This window comes from Salvelinus fontinalis, chromosome 4, assembly GCF_029448725.1.
Source record: "Salvelinus fontinalis isolate EN_2023a chromosome 4, ASM2944872v1, whole genome shotgun sequence".
NCBI classification, from domain to species: domain Eukaryota; kingdom Metazoa; phylum Chordata; class Actinopteri; order Salmoniformes; family Salmonidae; genus Salvelinus; species Salvelinus fontinalis.
In genome coordinates, this window is record NC_074668.1 from 61,607,680 (window position 1) to 61,630,091 (window position 22,412).

Sequence of the window (22,412 nt, forward strand, 5' to 3'; positions counted from 1 at the left end):
TTGAAGGCAGTGGCTCATCATTGTTCTAGGATTTAGGCATGACATAGTTCCAGCATGTCTCGGAATTAGTTTGTTTAGAATTTGAGTTGTGTATGTTTTTATGTTGGACGGCAAACACTGAATTGATGGAAAATCAACAAGTGGTCAGGCTAAAAAGCAACATTGTTCCTCCACTGGCAATAGAGAGAGTAAATCTATTCTCTGTGAAAGCATTGCCGTTGATCTAAAATGTTACCTCCTGCACTGCAACATTTTACTGTCCCCTAGTGTTCACTTGGGCAAACTACACCTTTCTGCCAGTTATTCAGTTCAGCACTGTTGAAACATATTTATTTTTTATTTTACCTTTATTTAACTAAGCGAGTCAGTTAAGAACAAATTCTTATTTTCAATTATGGCCTATCCCAGCCAAACCCAGATGACACTGGGCCAATAGTGAGCCGCCTTATGGCACTCCCAATCACGGCCAGATGTGATACAGCCTGGATTTGAACCAGGGACTGTAGTGACTCCTTTTGCACTGCGATGCAGTGCCTTGGACTGCTGCGCCACTCGGGAGCCGAAACTGACCCATAGCTGAGTGTAACTGACCCACAGGTAAGTTATAACTGAATTGTAATAGTTTTTTTGCCAAATTGTGGCCTATTCAAACATTCAAAATGACACATTTTCCCTCTAATTTGCCCCTTTGGACTTCCTGTGCTGTAATGAAGAGATTTTTGCTCAAGGTCCACAATCCTCCGGCCTCAGTTCACAGTGCAAATGAGGATAGTAAAGGGACACATGGCTTCTGAACGTTGGAAATTGTGATGCAATATTTCTTGAAGACTCCAAGGAAGACCTTCGTTATCGTCTTCCGGTCCATGATACCGATCCCAACTGTAACAAATCAAAGTATTTTAAGCACATAGCTTTCTCAGTCTTGTAACAATGACTCATATGGCCCAAATGCACAGTGGCACTCACCATATATCACAGGTCCTTAGAGGCCCAACACTTTCCTGGGCCTTTTAAAAAATGTGAGGACATGTGAAGCTTCAGGAAGTTCCCTGCTGGCTGTTTTCTTTTAATCCCGGGAGTTTGAGGCATGACATCACTGAGTTATTTTCCCTAGTCTCTCTGTTATCTTTGCAATCTCACACACACACCCAGTCCTCCCATATACTTTCTAGACCTCAGGGACTGTAGCTGCTGTTGGATCTGAAGACTGAGCCTCACCTGAAGATAACCCTCTCATACAATAATGACTTTACAAATACAAGAGGCCAACATAGATGGCTATAAGGGCAGTATGATACTGTTCTTTATCTTACAGAAGAACACAGAAACCAAAACTTAGAACGGACCATGGTTTGTACCAAGTATCAAAGCTATGCTATGCTAAACTAGTCAGTTCAATTCCATTTAGTATAATATTATTCTATTCCTTCTTGCATTTTTTTGAAACAATAAAGCTCACTTTTTGGACTTTTGAGTGCTACGTTTATTTTACACATACAAAATTGGTACTAAATAAAAAGTTGTTGTTTTACACGATACAAACCATAGAAAAGATTGTGTTCACCATCGAGAGAATGATCATAAACCAAGGCACATATTGCTCTCCTACAGAATGACCTAGCTGCATACAAAAGGAATGCATTTGAATGACACCCACTGAAGTGTATTTACACAGGTAGACTCACACATACATATAGCATCAATCAATGCACAATTACATATCAATTACACTACAAGTGTAAAAAAAATAACAACATATTTTACGCTTACACTCAGCAGACAAAGACCAGTGTCAAGTAAAATAATTTTGAAAAAACGCAAAAGGAAGTGAGACCAATATCAATATTCAGGCACATTTCTATATACAGTGTAGACAACTATATTTCCAGTACTCACAATCTCGATAACATGGATCCCGTATTGCCAAGTTACTTATTGCCGTAAGGTTTACAGAAAAGCACCACTAACAGTAAGAGCTTGTGAAATAGAATAGAGTTGTGCGCAGACAATGATCATTAATAGCATGGAACGAAGTAGATCAGGTATGTTATATAGAAATGGAGTACTAGAGACATAACATTACAGCACAGTTTACCAGTGGCATCTATTGTATGCCGAGGTTTCACCATACTGATCTTTGGTAGATGGTCAACACAGAAATTAAATGTTGATTGTTGTTAAAGCCATCATGGCTCTTACATTGTTCTCTATCTATTTTGCCCTATCCAAAGGTTTTTCCCAGGCAGGAAAACAGGAAAACGGGCTGCAATGTGTTGGTTTACTTTAAAAGATAACAGGACAGGAAAATTGCTTCCTCACATACATATGTGCAGGAAGCTGATTCCAGTGTTTTGTTTGGGTAATGTGTAGGGGCGGACTCTGGTGTTTGAAAAAGGATGGGGGTCCAGCTCTCCGTGTATATGATCCAGACAGGGAAGTGGTAAGATGGCTTCCACATATTGTATCCATGGTTTATGAGAAGTGGTGCCATGCAGGAAAATCTTCAGTATACAACAAACAGTCCACATTCGAAAGCAAATGGAATATAATGAAAACAGGGGTAAACCTTTGCTCTCTTTTTGCAATGTCTTCAGTCAAGAAGGACAATAGCGATAATGATAAACTTGATCTTGTGTAGATTGCCCTCATTATTTTAAGCTGTTTCAGCAAATGGAGCAGAAGCACATGCTGTATGATGAAGTAGAATATTGAAGCAGTATGTTGAAGCAGTATGTTGAAGCAATATGTTGAAGCAGTATGTTGAAGCAGTATGTTGAAGCAATATGTTGAAGAAGAATATTGAAGCAGTATGTTGAAGCAGTATGTTGAAGCAGTATGTTGAAGAATAATATTGAATCAGTATGTTGAAGCAGTATGTTGAAGCAATATGTTGAAGCAGTATGTTGAAGAAGAATATTGAAGTGGGATGTTGAAGCAGTAGCTCTAGGATGAAAGGTTAAAGTTATTCAGATAACTTTGTGGTCATCCAAAGGACTATTGAGCTACTTCACATTTCCTGAGTTGGTTGTAATACTTTTGTTACAGTGGACCTCAGAGACTTGGGCTTTATCCACAACAATTGATGTGTTGATGAGTCCTGTCAAATAAACTGGGAATAGACTTTAATTATTTCAGAGCTTCTGTTATCATTGTTTCCTGCCGGGCTCCCTGGACAATAGTAGCTCTTGGTGAGAAGGGTAATTCTGTCTGAAAGACAACTGCCACTGTGACTCACTGAATGACCCACCCTCTCTACATAGCTACAGTTGGTTTAGTCAACCATAAAAAAACACAATCAATCAAAATTAAGGTATACAGATTTCTGTGTGAGTAATCGGACAAGAAATCGAACAAAAAATCGAACACATTTCTTAATCTCCTCTGAAACCTCAAATAAATGTAAAACAAATAAATGAAGCACAGTTGTGGAATGTTAACGGTTTTCTTTACACCAAATCTATTTCCCTTTGTTGTCAAATTCACGTGACAGAAACAAATAAATTAAAGAAAAGGAAATAAAAGCACTATTTCTTTAAAATAATAATATAATAATAATAATAACAAGGGAAAAGAGTGGGAAAGGAGAAGTAAGAGTAGGAGGAACAGGAGGTAGAAGAAGAGGAAAAAGAACGAGAAGAAGAGAGAATTACTTAAAATTGGCACACGCTTGAGTGAACCCTATCATAGTGTGCTATGATTGGACGGATTAGTGGAAGAAGTTAATCCCGATGTGCTTTTAGTCAAAGGAAGAGCTGAGAGAGCTGAGAGACGTCCTGCCTGCTGGTCTTTAGGCTCAGTGTGCTCAATACGGGGAGTCACTTCCCTCAGACCCATCCACCCCGTAGAGCTCAGCCAGGGTTCTGAAGCGAGGGCCCCAGTCGTTTAAGAAGTCATAGTCAAGGTTAGAGCCCGTGGAGGAACTATCCAGGGAACTGAGGCTACCAGCCAGGGACTCTGGCCCCTCGTAGCCATAGATGTGCAGGGTATCGTAGGGGATCTCATCCCTGTCATGGTCAGCCTCGTCTTTCTTCACCTCGATCATCACGGCCATGTCTCCCTTGCACGCGGTTGGTGGTTTCTTCACCATGGCGTAAAGGCTGGGGCCCTGCCTCATGCTGCCGTCATTCTGAGCTGAGATCAGGATGGACACGTCGTAGCCGTTGGTGTCCATCTCCCCACCGCCCTCCTCGTCGTACGTCACTAGCTGCTCGTGGATCTCACTCTTACCCAGAGTGACCAGGGCATCCTTCTGGTGACGTTTTCTCATAGCGATCAGGATCACTATGACTGGAACGAGGAAGAAAACATGTTTAATATCCATGTCACACAGTTTGGGGTTTTAATAAGTACTGAAAAAGAAAGAAGTGGAAAAAATATATATATATTTCATGAGTTAAATTAAATCGGGTGTGAGAAAATATTTTGTCGAATGGGTCTCCAGTATATTTCTTTGGGATTCGTATGATAATGACTTCAATGTTTAATAGTTAATCATCACTTCATTCTGTGTCTTTGGAAACAAGACAGCCGAATAACTGATCATCTTCTCATTAGCCTTCCCATTCTTCTCATGTTTTTCCCACATTATCTGCTTTTGTAGAAGCCTACTGCAGCAGTGCGATTGCTCTCTGCTTCAGATATGAGCTTTTGATAAAACATCTCTGGCACATGGCTCATCTAATATGACAAATGGCTTTCTCCCAAGACAGCAGAGAAAGTATCAAAGAGAATATTCAGCTCAATGCTTCCCGTTCCTTCCACTATTTACTTCTCTTGTCCTGCATTCTTGAATGTTATTTATCCAATCAGATACTGAGGTAAAACTCTTCAACTTTGTCCCAAAAAATAAACAAACAATAGATTGAAATTAGTTGCACATCCCCCATCATGTGAATTTTTCACATTTATCGTTAATAAATCCTATCCTTGTCCTTGTGTCGTAAACACATCTTGATTTGACCCAAGAACACCTTGAGCTGAAGTACCTTGTTTAATGATCCCTGTTTTTTATGTCTTAGACGATTGCTCTATTTTACAACATGTCTTAATCAGGGACAGTGGTGTAATAGAATGCCAGTTAAAATGGAGAGGGCTGTATACGGTAGAGGAGAGATTGACTCACCCAGAATAGTCAGGATGCACACCAGTATAACAATAAGGGCGTGGACACTGACACCCATTTTGAGTTGGGCTGCTTTGCACTGGGTGTGGATCCTCTTGTTGTCACACCTGCACACTTTGATAGGCAGAGAGGTGATGCTGCTCATGGGAGGCCTGCCTCCATCGCTGATCCCAATTTCTATTACATAATCCCCGGAGTCCTCCATGCTGAAGCCTCCATGTTTCAGCACTATGTTAGACGTGTTGTCTAGGAGAGGCGGACATAAAACAATGTTAGTTATTAGAGGTTTGCCATGGTTAAATTTGGAGGACATTTGAATACATTACATGGATCTTCATAGCATTGGTTCCAATGGTGGAATGCTCTTAGCTACAATTTACTTTGGTGCAGACTTTTGCATCTACTCAATTTTTGTATTTTTATTTCACCTTTATTTAACCAGGTAGGCCAGTTGAAAACAAGTTCTCATTTACAACTGCGACCTGGCCAAGATAAAGCAAAGCAGTGCGACACAAACAACAACACAGTTACACATGGAATAAACAAACGTACAGTCAATAACACAATAGAAAAAAAAGTCTATATACAGTGTGTGCAAATGGCGTGAGGAGGTAAGGCAATAAATAGGCCATTGTAGCGAAGTAATTACAATTTAGCAAATGAACACTGGAGTGATAGATGTGCAGATGATGATGTGCAATTAGAAATACTGGTGTGCAAAAGAGCAAAAAAGTTAATAAAAACAATATGGGGATGAGGTAGGTAGATTGGATGGGCTATTTACAGATTGGTTAGCTGCTCAGATAGCTGATGTTTAAAGTTAGTGATTTTTGCAATTCGTTCCAGTCATTGGCAGCAGAGAACTGGAAGGAAAGGCGGCCAAAGGAGGTGTTGGCTTTGGGGATGACCAGTGAGATATACCTGCTGGAGCGCATGCTACGGGTGGGTGTTGTTATCGTGACCAGTGAGCTGAGATAAGGTGGAGCTTTACCTAGCAAAGACTTATAGATGACCTGGAGCAGTGGGTCTGGCGATGAATATGTAGCGAGGGACTTTAGAAAGGCAGGGCAGGATAGATATAGGTCTAATAAGCACACTGTTGAATCTGAGGGTTTATGTGTCAGTGAAACTTTTCCGCACTAACAAAATCCCTAAAATCGCAGTAGGTAAGAATCCTCAAAGCAGGATAATTGAATGTGCTCCGAACCTCGATATAGGAATTAGGCTTTTCCACATGGTTAGTCCCATGTGGATTAGACATGATTATCTCCATGAGCTTTAGGTGCCAGTATATGTTGATATAAAATGAGCATGCTCAGTTTCTATGTTCAATTTGGTTGGCCTCATTTCAGTAGAGTTACAGTATATAACCATTCAGAAATAGAAGCTATGAAGGATGTACTGTAGTGCATACAGTACATCAAAGCTAGAGATATGGCCTTGACATGCACGTCATCACTAATGTAAGAACAACTTCTCACTGTTCTTCTGGTCTTCCGCTGCTATGACCTTCTCTCTAGTTGCACTGGGCTAATGTGCAGCCTACTCCCAGTGTTCTGTGTTCCTGGCTGATCATTACATGGTGAAATGTCACATCAGTTCATTATGCAGTGCAGCCAACGAGGCAGCACAGACTGGACCAGGCCACCCCAGCGCTGCACTGAAAATGTTCCCCAGCCAGAGTGCCTCTGAGGTCGTCACTGTTGCTCTCCAAATATGTAATGAAGGGCTGCTGGTTTTAAAGAGCTTGTACATCATGAATATTTCAGGGACTCTCAGCGGTTTGTTTCTGTTCTCGTTTCCACCCGACTAGATGGAGAACGTTCAGACGTCAGATAGCTTTAGAACGGAGCGCTGCCCAGGCTGATTCCTCTGCCACTGGGGAGCACAGTGCTATCCTGAGTACATATCTGAACCAGCCATTCACCTCCACATTTTCCCTGTTATACCCACTTCACTGCCCCTCACAACAACCAACAGCTTAACATTACTACAATGTTTCTGCCGGCACAGCTTAAGGTGCCATAATAAAGGTGCCACTTGTCACGTGTTCATGCATAGAAATGATCAGTTCTCTCACCGTTGTTATTGATGACTGAAAAGTTGGCGTTCGGCTTCCCCAACGTGAAGCTGAATGCGGGCAAATTATCATCTTTGTCTGTGGCACTTAGGGTCCCAATCACCTGTGTGAGGGGAATACATTTAAAAAAGACTTAATGCAATTTTCAGAAAAGTTTAATGATTGATGGCTTAGATGACATCTAACTCTGGAAAAAATCCTACCGTGCCAGCCATATCATTTTCACAAACGAATATCTCTTCAATGGACAGCTCTGGTTTGTTGTCATTGATATCAATGACCAGTATGTTGACGTTCACAAAAGATTCCAGTCCTGAAGAGGAGATGGGAAACATTATTTTATTATTGGGAAATACCTAAACCATACTAGTTATTAAGATTTAAAAAAAAATTGGACATGAATTACATTTTACGCAATACATGTGTATTTGCTGTTAATGAGATTAAAGATTATGGCTAATGTCATACCATTTGGTTCCTCCTTAGCTTTAACCTGGAACATGTGATTGGCTACAAGCTCCCGATCCAGCTTCCTCACTGTGAAAAGTTGTCCAGTTATGGGGTTGATACCAATGGGACTGTCCTTGTCCTCAATGGAATACCTGTAGAGGGCGTATTGAAACATTGTGGAAATCACCTCTCAGAAAAGAAGTGCTGTTAATTCTAGCATCAGTAGCATGTGAATGTGTTGGAGTACCGTATGGCCTTGTTGGCTTGATCAGGATCTCTGGCTGAAACGACTCCAATATTATTGACCATCATTTCCTCTATGACATTAAAGTTGTAGATGCTCTTGCTGAATTCTGGCTGCTCATCAACATCTAGCACCTGGATGGTCACCTGGGCCTTGATCAATGGATTGTCCTTATTATCCGCAGGGGACTGCAAGTGGTTCTCCCTCACATGCACAAAGAACGTGTAGCTGCTCTTGGTTTCATAATCCAGTCCCTGAAAAGTAGTTAAGGAACTTTAAGGAAAAGACTCAGTACATGTACTATACGTATAATCTTCAGCAAATGTGTCACTCTCATACATATTCCCTACATCGTTATCTATAATGTACAGGCTGTACTAATACTTTTTTTTCGCAGAATACTTTAAGTAGTTTCATTTTCATTACTTAATAATGGTCTTCAAGGAGTCTTTCAAGGACATTCATTTTCATATGTGCTTCAAAGAGTGCATGGTCTTATTTCTTTAGTCTCTGCTACTGTATAGTTTAGTGTTATGCATCACTCGGTAATGCTCATATCTACAGTAGAGTTTAGGACAGATTAGGAAAGCATTAAACCTGGTTGCACTATAGAGACAAAAATGTGGATCGTTTTTTTGTGATTAAAAAAAAAAAGTAACAGTTTAGGACGAGTGAAATACCTGTTTCAGCATGAGGTTGCCGTCTTTGATCTGACTGCGCTCCATTTCAAAAATGTCAGATGAAGGTGCTATGGTGAAGATGGGGTCTTTATTCTGGATCTCATCTCTGTCTTCCAGGACCATGGTGTCTATTCTCTGTCCCCGCTTCATGTCCTCTTTCACACTAAATACATAGGAACCTAGGGAAAAAGACACTCTACGTGATAGTAAGAGAAGCTTCTGAGGGACGAGATTATAGAATAATCCCTAATTTGCTGCCAGGAATTCCGTAACAATCGTTCATATTTAGGTTTATCTCCTATAAGACCAATAATTGTCAATGTGCTATAACTGTATAGCTGTCAGGGATGTTCTTTTTTGCCCTTACTTTTGGTAAATGTGGCTATGTTATCATTGATGTCGCTGACTGCGATGCTGACAGAGGTGGTGGCGGTGCCCCCTTGTTTAATTCCTCTCAGATCCTGGGCTTGAACCACAACCACATAGCTACTCTGGGTCTCACGGTCCAGGTTCTCATACTTGGTAGTGATAATCCCTGAAATGAAGAAAATTCATTTAGTCTTTGATTCATGACTCGTGCATCTTCAGAGACACGAACACAACAGTAAATGAATATGGGGTTATTAGGAAAGAATATTGAAAAGAGATGAAGATACAATGGACTTCATGACGTATCAAATGAATGAACATCTCCTACCTGTTGTGCTTTCTATATTGAAGAAATCTCCCCCCTCTAATAATTTGTAAACAAGTTCTCCATTTGCAGTCGTTGGATCATCTGCATCAGTGGCAGTGACTTCTATCACTTTAGTTCCTACACAGGGAAGAAATAAAGAGAAGTGATTTAGCAAAAGCATTCTTTAATATCCAGCATAATCATCCTTGTGTTTAGGATTTGACCTCCTGTACCTCTTTTGGATCTCTCTTTGATAGAAGCATTGAACGATTTAGTAAACACTGGATCGTTGTCATTGATGTCAGTAACCAGGATCACAAACTTTTCCTCTTTCTCCAGCAACTTGTTGCTGGCATCAAGCAGCTTTGCCGTTAGATTGTATTTGCTTTTCACCTCTCGATCCAATCGTTCAGTGACAAAGATGTCTCCTTTTTCATCCACTTTGAAGATTGTGTTGGCACCTTCTCCTTCAATGACATAGTGTGTCCTGTCACCAGACTTAGTTGACTTTAACTACAAATAGAAAAACAGATGACAATGTTAAGATAAGACATTCTGATCTATCAGATATATCATTACTGTATATCCTCATTCAACTCTCTGGCTTTCCACCTGAGCCTCCAAGAGTACACCTACATGGTAAAACAACGACATACCTTTCCAAGATAGTATTGGATGTAGGTTGGCCTTTCCTCCTCCACATAAAGGTTGTTCCACAACCACTCTCTCTTGTGCCTGTGGAGAACTGGGCTGGTTTGGAGTGCTGGCCTCTGATCCATATGTTCAGCCATGGTTAGACTGAGGGTCAGAGCCAAGGCAAAGAGACCCATCCACAGCTCTGGTGCTGTCATCTGCCTCCATGCAGACTGTCTCATCATCTGAAGGAAGGGAGAAGCAGAGAATTAAATTCGGGCCATTGAGACCACTCACGCCTCAGGCAACACAACTGGCTCAAAAAGTATTTGTCTTCTTTCAATTGCTTAGCTATTACTTCAGGTGCGTTTAATTAAGCTTGACTGGCATGCCCAATGGGCAGGGTTGGCACTTTTGGGAGTTTTCCACTAGAAAAGTTGAATGGACACTTTCTTTAATGGACACTTTCTTTGTGGCCAAGAGGATAACTAAGCATTAAAGCAGTCCATCCCAGATAATATCCTTTATCTGGATTATTCCACTCTTATTGTTGCCAGCCTTTAGCAGTGGATATTAAGATGAGGGGGATTATGGTTCATAAATGTTCCCAAATAGCTTAATATCATATTCTAAAGTCCAAAAACTACTACAATCAAATTACTTTCATTAAAACCCCATACAGCACAGATAAGAAAGTATCTTATATTCTCCACACTGACAATAGGCTTATCTTGGCCTTTGAGGTAATGAACTTGGCAGGTAAATATCTCATCACGTTTTGTTGTTCCATATCTTATTGAATCTTGTGTTCAGCTATTTATCAGAACAGGTCAATTTCTTTGTTGGGCCACCCAAGTGTAGCTGTGCCACTAGAGATTCTGTGCCACTAGAGATTGTTGGGCCACCGCAGTGTAGCTGTGCCACTAGAGATTCTGGATTTGAGTGCAGGCTCTGTCGCAGCCGGCCGTGACCGGGAGACCCATGGGGCGGTGAGAAATTGGCCTAGCGTTGTCTGTTAGCCAAACAGTTTGGCTGGCAGGGATGCCCTTGTCCCATCTCGCACTAGCGACTCCTGTGGCTGGCCGAGCGCAGTGCACGCTGACAAGGTTGCCAGGTGTACGGTGTTTCCTCCGACACATTGGTGCAGCTGGCTTCCGAGTTAAGCGGGCATTGTGTCAAGAAGCAGTGCAGCTTGGTTGGGTTGTGTTTCGGAGGACGCACGGCTCTTGACCTTCACCTGTCCCAAGTCCGTACGGGAGTTGCAGCAATGAGACTAGACTGTATCTACCAATTGGATACCATGAAATTGGGGAGAAAAAGGGCTAAAAAAAAATATATATATATATACACTGCTCAAAAAAATCAAGGGAACACTTAAACAACACAATGTAACTCCAAGTCAATCACACTTCTGTGAAATCAAACTGTCCACTTAGGAAGCAACACTGATTGACAATAAATTTCACATGCTGTTGTGCAAATGGAATAGACAACAGGTGGAAATTATAGGCAATTAGCAAGACACCCCCAATAAAGGAGTGGTTCTGCAGGTGGGGACCACAGACCACTTCTCAGTTCCTATGCTTTCTGGCTGATGTTTTGGTCACTTTTGAATGCTGGCGGTGCTTTCACTCTAGTGGTAGCATGAGACAGAGTCTACAACCCACACAAGTGGCTCAGGTAGTGCAGCTCATCCAGGATGGCACATCAATGCGAGCTGTGGCAAGAAGGTTTGCTGTGTCTGTCAGCGTAGTGTCCAGAGCATGGAAGCGCTACCAGGAGACAGGCCAGTACATCAGGAGACGTGGAGGAGGCCGTAGGAGGGCAACAACCCAGCAGCAGGACCGGTGACAGACGTGACAGAGTCTGGAGACGCCGTAGAGAACGTTCTGCTGCCTGCAACATCCTCCAGCATGACCGGTTTTGCGGTGGGTCAGTCATGGTGTGGGGTGGCATTTCTTTGGGGGGCCGCACAGCCCTCCATGTGCTCGCCAGAGGTAGCCTGACTGCCATTAGGTACCGAGATGAGATCCTCAGACCCCTTGTGAGACCATATGCTGTTGCGGTTGGCCCTGGGTTCCTCCTAATGCAAGACAATGCAAGACCTCATGTGGCTGGAGTGTGTCAGCAGTTCCTGCAAGAGGAAGGCATTGACGCTAAGGACCGCCCGTTCCCCAGACCTGAATCCAATTGAGCACATCTGTGTCACAGACTGTCCAGGAGTTGGCGGATGCTTTAGTCCAGGTCTGGGAGGAGATCCCTCAGGAGACCATCCGCCACCTCATCAGGAGCATGCCCAGGCGTTGTAGGGAGGTCATACAGGCACGTGGAGGCCACACACACTACTGAGCCTCATTTTGACTTGTTTTAATGACATTACATCAACGTTGGATCAGCCTGTAGTGTGGTTTTCCACTTTAATTTTGAGTGTGACTCCAAATCCAGATCTCCATGGGTTGATAAATTTGATTTCCATTGATCATTTTTGTGTGATTTTGTTGTCAGCACATTCAACTATGTAAAGAAAAAAGTATTTAATACGAATATTTCATTCATTCAGATCTAGGATGTGTTATTTTAGTGTTCCCTTTATTTTTTTGAGCAGTGTATATATAAACAAATCAAAAAAATTGTTGGAAAACATTTACTCTGTGCTGTAACGTAAAGAGTCAACCAAACTTTCCTATATATGGTTGTCTTGTTACTCCTAATCGTATGTGTTAACTGTGCGTCATTCGATGTCCTTCCTGCCACGCCCTGAAGTTTATCCCCTAAAGGAGAGAACTTTTTAAAACTCCAGGCACTTTAGAGATAGACATCCTCAATCGTCACTGTTTGCAGCTGTATTAGTAGTCATGGATGGCTCATTATGTCCAAAATTGCATTTTTTAAATATCTCCTTGTTCTGTTACTGGGTACTTACAGTGAGTCCTCCCAGTGAGGTCATGATGTCTGGTCTGTTATCAAGGAGCGGAAGTGTAAACACAATGCCTTTGGGAAATAACATTCCCATTTCTAATGAAGGGTCATCATTAAGCTAATGCTACTGTGGCCTCACACCCTTCCTGCAATTCAATTTCTGCCCCCGTCTTCTTCTCCCTCTCTCTTTCTCCCCCTCTCTCTCAGTCTCTCTGGCTCTCTCTTTCTTTGACAATTTCTTGAGCAGTAGCGAGAGTTAAGGAGACAACAATGGGATTTTTATGTGTTAAATTAGTTGGTTTAGGTAGGATGCTATCGGACAATGGTAAAGTATTTCATTCAGGGCCTCAGCTATACCTAGGTCAAATGGATCAATCCCATTTTGACTCTTAAATCATGGGCAAACTTATATCCAGAATATCAGTTTCTTGTTCTCCTCAAAGCGAGTCCATTGACCTTTCATTTGAATGCCATTCAATGATAACTGTAAGTCAATTTCTCTGTCTGTGCCATTTTAAATGCTGTCTATGCAAATGTCAGATTTGATGACCATGTAGACATTTTTCTGAAGTTTTCAATAATGCAGCTAATCTTGTAGAAAAAAACAGGAATACGGTACTGTATTTTGAAATACGCTGTACATTATTCAGCTTGAATTCATCTTAGTAGGCTATGACTCACACAGTTCACAGGCGGGTATGCCTGAGACAATTGGTGTTCCAACCCCAAGTAGCACACAAAGCTATATGGAGTATCCATATCAATTCATCAGTTTATGGATATATTCATACAACCTGACTTGATGCACCTGAAATCTCTAATCATATACTGTACTGTAACATTAGTCGAAAAATAAGCAATATTTGGTACTATCAAGCCAAACACTCAGCATACACATTATGTTGAGTTCTGTCTATCCAAGATCAACTATCAAGCAAGCCTCAATACTGTGATGATACTGTAGAATTAAGTGACGTACAATATGTGTGTGTGGGTGTGTGTGTTTGCCCACTGTAGATTAAAACAGCTTTAATCACAGAGCAGCTTCCAATAATCTGTCTGCCTACTCACTCCTCGAGGAAACTCCGTCTGTCACTGATGAGCCGTCTCCTCAGCCCTGCTTCACCCACCCAATATCACACTGGACTCACTGGCTCTCTCTGGCAGCACTTGTTCTCTGAGTCTGACAGAAAGTGTCTATCTATCACACCTCTTCTCTGAGCTCTTTCACCACAGTTATTTGACATTATACTTGCTATAAGGATTAGTCCAGCGTCGATAGATGTTATTTGACGAGTTGAACTGCTATCCTAGTGTTCGGCTGTATGTTCGGCTTCATTGGCATCATTTCAAGTCTCAACAATTAGTCCTGGAGCACCTGCATCTCGATCTATGTACAGTATCGAAACAATTCAATGTTGTTAACACTGTCATAAATCTGGTATAGGTAAATGAATACAATGCTATGTTTGCCTACTTTTGAAAGGAAAACGATATCTGAGGTTGAGTTACCTTACACTTACGTCATAGAATACAAGACTCAATACGTTGTACACTACTGTGTAACTCAAGATGCACAGATGGTTTCAGGATTTCTTTTGATTTATTTCTCCCTCATGGCTACAGAGTATTAGTGTAGCACACATCAACATAGTCAATCTGGTATCAAATTGTCTCGAGGGTTCAGCCTTACACTCGGGGCTAATGTTATCAAATCAGTCGCTGTTGTCCGTTGTGGTAATAGATTATATCAGTTTGAGACGCAACAAGATACAACATACTGTATCGATGTGGTATTTAAATCATACATTTTATACATATCCACACAAATTAGAAAATGTTATGTGTAACAAAAATTACAATAGAAACAAAACAATTCATACAGTATAAATGACTGGAATGACTTACCAGAGATTAATTATTTTCTGAACTCCTGCTTTTTAGCTCGTCCAATTCGTATAAGGCAGGTATAAGTCACAGGTAGATCCTGGGTGAAAGAGCATTAGTAATGTTAGCTGTTGGCTGTGGACCTGTCAGATTCTCTTCTCAGAGGACTAAGAACTTCCAGGCCAGCCCAGTGGCCACAGAGATCAGCCCAGTTCCCCTGGTCACGTTTCCTGTTATAGTCCCTCTCCTCTCCTAATTGCAGCCTGAAGAGCAGAGCCTGGGCTGAGGGGGGAGAGGGAGGCATGCGATGCGTGTATCACAGCGCCGCACGTCGCTGCTGAAGTGACTGGAGGAGGCGGTGAGAGCACCAGCCACATGTTAAGAGGCAGGCAGACTGTGGCGCGTGGAGGGGCAGAGCGGTGTGAGAAACATTACATTTCTGCTCTCGCCTTCTTGATGAAAACACAAAAAGAAGGAGAGAAAGCAAAGAGATTCATTATTCATACCTATGGGACAAAGTTTATGATAAACAGGTTATAGACGTTAATCCCATGAGATTTCCCACATAGTGGTATTGCATTTTTCAGGGCTACGGCGGCGTATCTGCCTCTGAGATCTTGTCTAAGTCGGTAAGTGAGATGAGTGGGCTTTCTCCAGTACTCTCTCGCTTGTCCCTTGAGCATCATCTGTAATTTGGGGAATTGGACTGGAGCTGTACCCTGTAGAGCTGAAGGGAGGCAGTCAGTTTAGTGAGATTAGTCTTAAAGAGACAGAAAGCCTATTTGACAGAAGACCTAGGATGATACCTTAGGGGAGAGAGAGAGAGAGAGACTATTTGACTTTTGTTTGTTTGTTTTCCTGCTTGGCAACCGTAACTCTTCTCAACGTTTTCGTGGATCAGACAGCAGACAGACAAGTAGCTCTAGAATGAAGTAGCCGTCCCTGCAGTGGGAGCAGCAAATCACCCTCCTGTCTCTCTCCGTGTCTCTTACTGTTCTATTCTTCTGTCGTTATTCACCTGCTTTGACCTCACTTTACATTTGAAATCATTATTTGATGGCTACTTGTAGGTATTTCCTTCTGGTAATGGACTCTCAAAAGAAAGCAGCCATTATTATAATTATAGGGGTCTGTATTACAAGAAAATTACACCATCCTTTGTCACAGCAGGGGTCATGGTTCTAGCTGTAATTGGTAGGAGGGAGGGGATCTGCTTCTTCTGTAGATATATTCTGTATATAGCTGTGCACTTAAAGAGAGAGATATGATTTTATGCACATAGCTATTTAGCTGTTTAGATATTAGATATAGTCATGGGAATCTACAGGGTTCCAGGGGGGGACCGTGCTTAAGGCACAGCCTCTAGAATAAAAAGTTCAAAATGAATAAATTAAATCCCCCTAAATGCCATGCAGACCATAGACATAATTATATATATACATACTTCTCAGAGCAGTAGATATTTAATCATACATATTATAACTATGTTATGTGTTACTTTACATTGATCTGAACTGGCCTCTTGCATGTGACAGTGTGAGAGGTGTGACTGAGATATGCAGACCAGGGGATGATTCTTGGAAAGGGAGCTTGATTTTCCATGTAGCCTATGCAGAGACTCAGATACTCTTCATGTGTCTGGGAAATGTAATGAAAGTCTCTCTGTAGGACTCAGAGGACGCTCCGTGGAATGCAGCAGTGCTTTGACCTAATGATATTACTGGAAGCTCTTCTCATTTTCCATTTTGGCAGTAATTTCTGTTTCAAGTGGTCAGCTAGTGGTTGTGTCACACTGATGTCTTGACCATTGAGACAGTGTTTAACCCTGTCCAGTCCTTGGTGTGTGATCCTTGATGTTCATCACAGCCAGCGAAGGGGAGTCAATGCCTTGTGAAGTGTGCTCTTTAAAAATAGCAGGGTTCTTGTCATAGTTCATTTGCTTTGGGCAAGCAGTACGCTGTATAGCCCCTTAGAGAATGGGGGTGACGTACAGTTTACAATAACTTATCTGACTGATCTCAATGCGAATGTGCCTGAGGTGTGCTGTGTGACTGAGATATGGGAAGGAACCAACTTTATAACCCCCCCCCCCCATCCCAAAATAAAAAAAATCCCCCCTCCCATCTCTAACACTATGCATTCTTCAAAATTTGACACCCCACTGAATTATTTTGTGCTGCTTTTTGTAGAGGGTTCTTTTCTTTTCTCTCCCCGTGGTTTTACCTGACTCTGTGATTGCCCCCCACTTTCGTCACTTTTCAAGCTCCTCGGCTCGGTCAATCCAGCCAGCGAGAGGTTATTTCAATGACACCAACCTGATGCAGAGGGTTGTGCCCCTCTCACCTTCCAGGGGTTACTGATGGTGCCTACAATGCACTCTAGATCTGGTGTTTGGGGGGGGGGGGGGGGGGGGGGATCATGGTAAATTATGCAACATGTTGGAAGCGTTCCTCTTCACTGGTTAAGTATTCAAGTTGGAAAATGTTATGCTTCCAATACAATCAGTGTTAATTCAGCTCAGCTAGACTGTGGTGGCTGGATGCTCACTCTAAATAAAACGAGGTAAAAGATACAATCGAGTGGAAATAGGGAATTGGATACATTCAGTAAGGAATACAATGTACAATGCCATGTTTTTAAACACTGAAAGTAATGACATCAAATGTCTAACTGTGTAAAATAAAAATGACATCTAGGTCATGTTACCTTGACAGTTCAACGGGTAACCACTTTAACGATGTAGTGCTGTAATAAAACATTTTATTTGACTGCTTTGACCAAGATATAATTCACAAATTCACTATATTTTGGTACAGTTCCTCTAAAACGAAAAACAAGCTTGCACTCCACTGTTAACACCGACAACAATCCAAACGCATTTGACACTGGCTTGTTTTTTTATGATAGTGAGATGTGGGGAGTTGAAGAAACCTGAAGCGATGCTCTGAAAAAATGAAAGAGAAAGCCGCTTAGTTGTTTGAGAAAATAGACTTAGGCAACACTTTCATGTTGCTTTCCTTAGACTCACATATTGAAACCATTAATTCCCAGAATATATTCCCTTCAGGTTTTTAGACTTGAGAGAGTTAAAATTGCCATAGCGTTTCATCATGGTGTTGCACTTTGCCCTTCATACCTTCTCTCAAAAACAAACTGCACAGGCAATGCATTATGGGTAACTACAAGAGAAAGCTCTTCATTTGTCAAAAATGCTGTAATTTTTCATTTACAGGACCAATAAAACCAACAGATATTATAATTGTCATATTTCAATTGATATTTTATTCCCAACATAGCTAATTTAAATCAGAAATCAGATGCAGAAATCATACAGTATACGGAATGTGCCTTTAGGACTTTGTATCTACCCTTGATGAAGACTTTGTAAAGAAGGTCATTTAAAATATATATATATATTTTTAAGATGGCGCTGAAGAACATGGCTGACGTTTTACATTCTCCCAACCAATTGTGCAATTATGTATTTTTTTGCGTTTTGTTTAACTTATTTTTTTACTTATTGTGTACATAATGTTGCTGCTACCGTCTCTTATGACCGAAAATAACTTCTGGACATCAGAAAAGTGATTACTCACCACGGACTGGAAGAAACTTTTTCCTTTAACGAGTCCGACGAGAAGGATATCCTGCTTTCACTGGAACAGGCCCAGATCCACGCCTTTTGCGTGAAGAAAAGACGCCGGAAAAGGGGACGCAGATCGGGGATCCTTCTGAGAAGCCAGAGACGAGCGAGTAAACTCCCAATGCCTTTCCATTCTCCTTGCTAACGTGTAATCGTTGAAAATAAAATTGATGACCTACTATTAAGATTATCCTACCAACGGGACATAATTTTAAAAAACATTTTATGTTTCACCGAGACGTGGCTGAACAAATAAACGGACAATATAGAGCTGGCGGGATTTTCCATGCACCGGCAGAACAGAGACGCTACCTCTGGTAAGACGAGGGGTGGGGGGGTGTGTGATTTTGTCAATAACAGCTGGTGCGCGATGTCTAATATTAAAGATGTCTTGAGGTATTGCTCGCCCGAGGTAGAGTACCTTATGATAAGTTGTCGACCACACTATCTACCAAGAGAGTTCTCATCTGTATTATTCATATCTGTCTATTTACCACCACAAAGCGAAGCTGGCACTAAGACCGCTCTCAACCAACTCTAAAAGGCCATAAGCAAAGAAGAAAACGCCCACCCAGAAGTGGCGCTCCTAGTGGACGGGGACTTTAATGCAGGCAAACTTAAATCAGTTTTACCAAATTTTTACCAGCATGTCACATGTGCAACCAGGGGGGGGGGGGAAATCCTAGACCACCTTTACTCCACACACAGAGATGCATACAAAGCTCTCCCCCGCCCTCCATTTTGCAAATCTGACCACAATTCTATCCTCCTGATTCCTGCTGACAAGCAAAAACTAAAGCAGGAAGTACCAGTGACCCGCTCAATACAGAAGTGGTCAGATGACGCGGATGCTACACTACAGGACTGTTTTGCTAGCACAGACTGGAATATGTTCCGAATTCATCTAATGTCATTGAAGAATACACCACTTCAGACATCGGCTTCATCAAAAAGTGCATTGATGATGTTCCCACAGTGACTGTACGTACATATCCCAACCAGAAGCCATGGATTACAGGCAAAATCCGCATCGAGATAAAGGCTAGAGCTGCCGCTTTCAAGGAGCGGGAGACTAATCCAGATGCTTATAAGAAATCCCGCTATGCCCTCAGACGAACCATCAAACAAGCAAAGCGTCTGGCCTCCCGGGTGGCGCAGTGGTCTAGGGCACTGCATCGCAGTGCTAACTGCGCCACCAGAGTCTCTGGGTTCGCGCCCAGGCTCTGTCGCAGCCGGCCGCGACCGGGAGGTCCGTGGGGCGACGCACAATTGGGCTAGCGTCGTCCGGGTTAGGGTGGGTTTGGCCGGTAGGGATATCCTTGTCTCATCGCGCTCCAGCGACTCCTGTGGCGGGCCGGGCGCAGTGCGCGCTAACCAAGGGGGACAGGTACACGGTGTTTCCTCCGACACATTGGTGCGGCTGGCTTCCGGGTTGGAGGCGCGCTGTGTTAAAGAAGCAGTGCGGCTAGGTTGGGTTGTGCTTCGGAGGACGCATGGCTTTCGACCTTCGTCTCTCCCGAGCCCGTACGGGAGTTGTAGCGATGAGACAAGATAGTAATTCCTAGCGATTGGATACCACGAAAATTGGGGAGAAAAGGGGGAAAAAAAAAAAAAAGCAAAGCGTCAATACAGAACTAAGATTGAATCCTACTACAACGGCTCTGATGCTCATCGGATGTGGCAGGGCTTGAAAACTATTACAGGCTACAAAGGGGGGAAACCCAGAAGCGAGCTGCCCAGTGACACGAGCCTACCAGACGAGCGAAATGCCTTTTATGCTCGCTTCGAGGCAGAGCCACACTGAAGCATGCACAAGAGCACCAGCTGTTCTGGATGACTGTGTGATAACGCTCTCGGTAGCCGATGTGAACAAAACCTTTAAACAGGTCAACATTCACAAAGCTGCTGGGCCAGATGGATTACCAGGATGTGTACTCAAAGCATGCGGGGACCAACTGTCAAGTGTTTTCACTGACATTTTCAACCTCTCCCTGACCGAGTCTGTAATACCTACATGTTTCAAGCAGACCACCATAGTCCCTGTGCCCAAGGAAGCAAAGGTAACCTGCCTAAATGATTACCGCCTCGTGGCTCACACACCCATGTAGCCATGAAGTGCTTTGAAAGGCTGGTCATGGCTCACATCAACAGTATCCTCACGGACACCCTAGACCCACTCCAATTTGCATACCGCCCCAACAGATCCACAGATGACGCAATCTAAATTGCACTCCACACTGCATTTTCTCACATGGACAAAAGGAACACCTATGCGAGAATGCTGTTCATCGACTACAGCTCAACGTTAAACACCATAGTGCCCACGAAGCTCATCACTAAGCTAAGGACTCTGGGACTAAACATCTCCCTCTGCAACTGGATCCTGGACTTCCTGATGGGCCGCCCCAAGGTGGTTAGAGTAGGCAACAACACGTCTGCCATGCTGATCCTTAACACTGGTGCCCCTCAGGGGTGTGTACTTAGTCCCCTTCTGTATTCCCTGTTCACCCACGACTGCGTGGCCGAACACGACTCCAACACCATCATTAAGTTTGCTGACGACACAACAGTGGTTGGCCTGATCACCGACGATGAGACGGCCTATAGGAAGGAGGTCAGAGAACTGGCAGTGTGGTGCCAGGACAACAACCTCTTCGTCAATGTGAGCAAGACAAAGGAGCTGATCATGGACTACAGGAAAAGGCGGGCCGAACAGGCCCCCGTGAAGAATCTACGGGGCTGTAGTGGAACGGGTCGAGAGTTTCAAGTTCCTTGGTGTCCACATCACCAACGAACTATCATGGTCCAAACATACCAAGACAGTCGTGAAGAGGGCACGACAAAACCTTTTTTCCCCTCAGGAGACTGAAAAGATTTGGCATGGGCCCCCAGATCATCAAAAGGTTCTACAGCTGCACCATCGAGAGCATCATGACCGGTTGCATCACCGCCTGGTATGGCAACTGCTCGGCATCTGACCGTAAGGTGCTAGAGGGTAGTGCAAATGGCCCAGTACATCACTGGGGCCAACCTTCCTGCCATCCAGGATATATAATCGGTGGTGTCAGAAGAAAGCCCATAAAATTGTCAGAGACTCCAGTCACCCAAGTTATAGACTGTTTTCTCTGCTACCGCACGGCAAGCGGTACCGGAGCGAGTCTAGGACCAAAAGGCTCCTCAACAGCTTCTACCCCCAAGCCATTAGACTGCTGAACAATTCATAAAATTGCCACCGGACAATTTACATTGACCCCCCCTATGCGTAGTCACTTCGCCCCCACCTACATGTACAGATTACCTCAACTAGCCTGTAGCCCTGCACACTGACTCGTTACTGGTGACACCTGTATATAGCCTTGTTATTTTTATTGTGTTACTTTTTATTATAACTTTTTATTTTAGCCTACTTGGTAAATATTTTCTTCTTCTTGAACTGCGCTGTTATTTAAGGGCTTGTAAGTAAGCATTTCACGGTAAAGTCTATACTTGTTGTTTGCGGCGCATGTGGCAAATAAAGTTCGATTTGATTTGAATAGTCAGTATAGAATATTTGGGGTAGTTAGTCACACATCTGCCTTTAACTCATGACGTCCAAACTCCCATGATGCATACTGTAGGTCTGTACTGTAGAATGTATGCCCTGACTCACTTCCCTGTCCTCACATCAGCTACACTACAAATACTTTTCGTTGTCTTATTACACATTGTGAAAATCAGTAGTTCTGGTAATCTCATCTGCTCAGTCCTAATCAAGGAGTTCCAGCCCTCACAGTCCTTTCCGTAGTGTCAAGCCTCGTCTTCCTCCCAGACTTATCGGGAGCTCATGTTCTGTGTTTGAACCTTGTCAAAACGGCCGCAACGGGGAGCGGTTTATCTGCTCTCGTTTAATTAGGGAGCAGATTTGCAATCTTGCAGTTGATTTCTACAACATAACCTCTCTGGCCAATGCGCTGGGCAGCCCACAAAGCCGGCCTTTTAATTTCTGATTGGGAAAAGGAACAAAGATGCAACATAATTCTTAGCTTTTCAGCGTAGGCTATGTTCGTCTGTTGTGGGAAGTGGTTTGCTTTAAAGTATA

At 42.8% G+C, this 22,412-nt stretch overlaps 1 protein-coding gene across 1 annotated transcript; it reads right to left on the reverse strand.

Moving 5' to 3' along the window:
- Nucleotides 1–1,412: 1,412 nt before the first annotated feature.
- On the reverse strand, nucleotides 1,413–15,426 carry LOC129854144 (cadherin-5-like). The gene is made up of 12 exons (XM_055920897.1): nucleotides 14,713–15,426; nucleotides 9,909–10,130; nucleotides 9,486–9,765; nucleotides 9,274–9,390; nucleotides 8,944–9,111; nucleotides 8,577–8,755; nucleotides 7,900–8,150; nucleotides 7,671–7,804; nucleotides 7,406–7,515; nucleotides 7,203–7,305; nucleotides 5,123–5,368; nucleotides 1,413–4,287 (listed from the first exon to the last, which is right to left on the reverse strand). The coding sequence occupies exons 2-12, from the start codon at nucleotides 10,128–10,130 to the stop codon at nucleotides 3,803–3,805; spliced, it is 2,295 nt and encodes a 764-aa protein (XP_055776872.1). The 5' UTR covers nucleotides 14,713–15,426; the 3' UTR covers nucleotides 1,413–3,802.
- Between the last annotated feature and the right edge of the window lie 6,986 nt (nucleotides 15,427–22,412).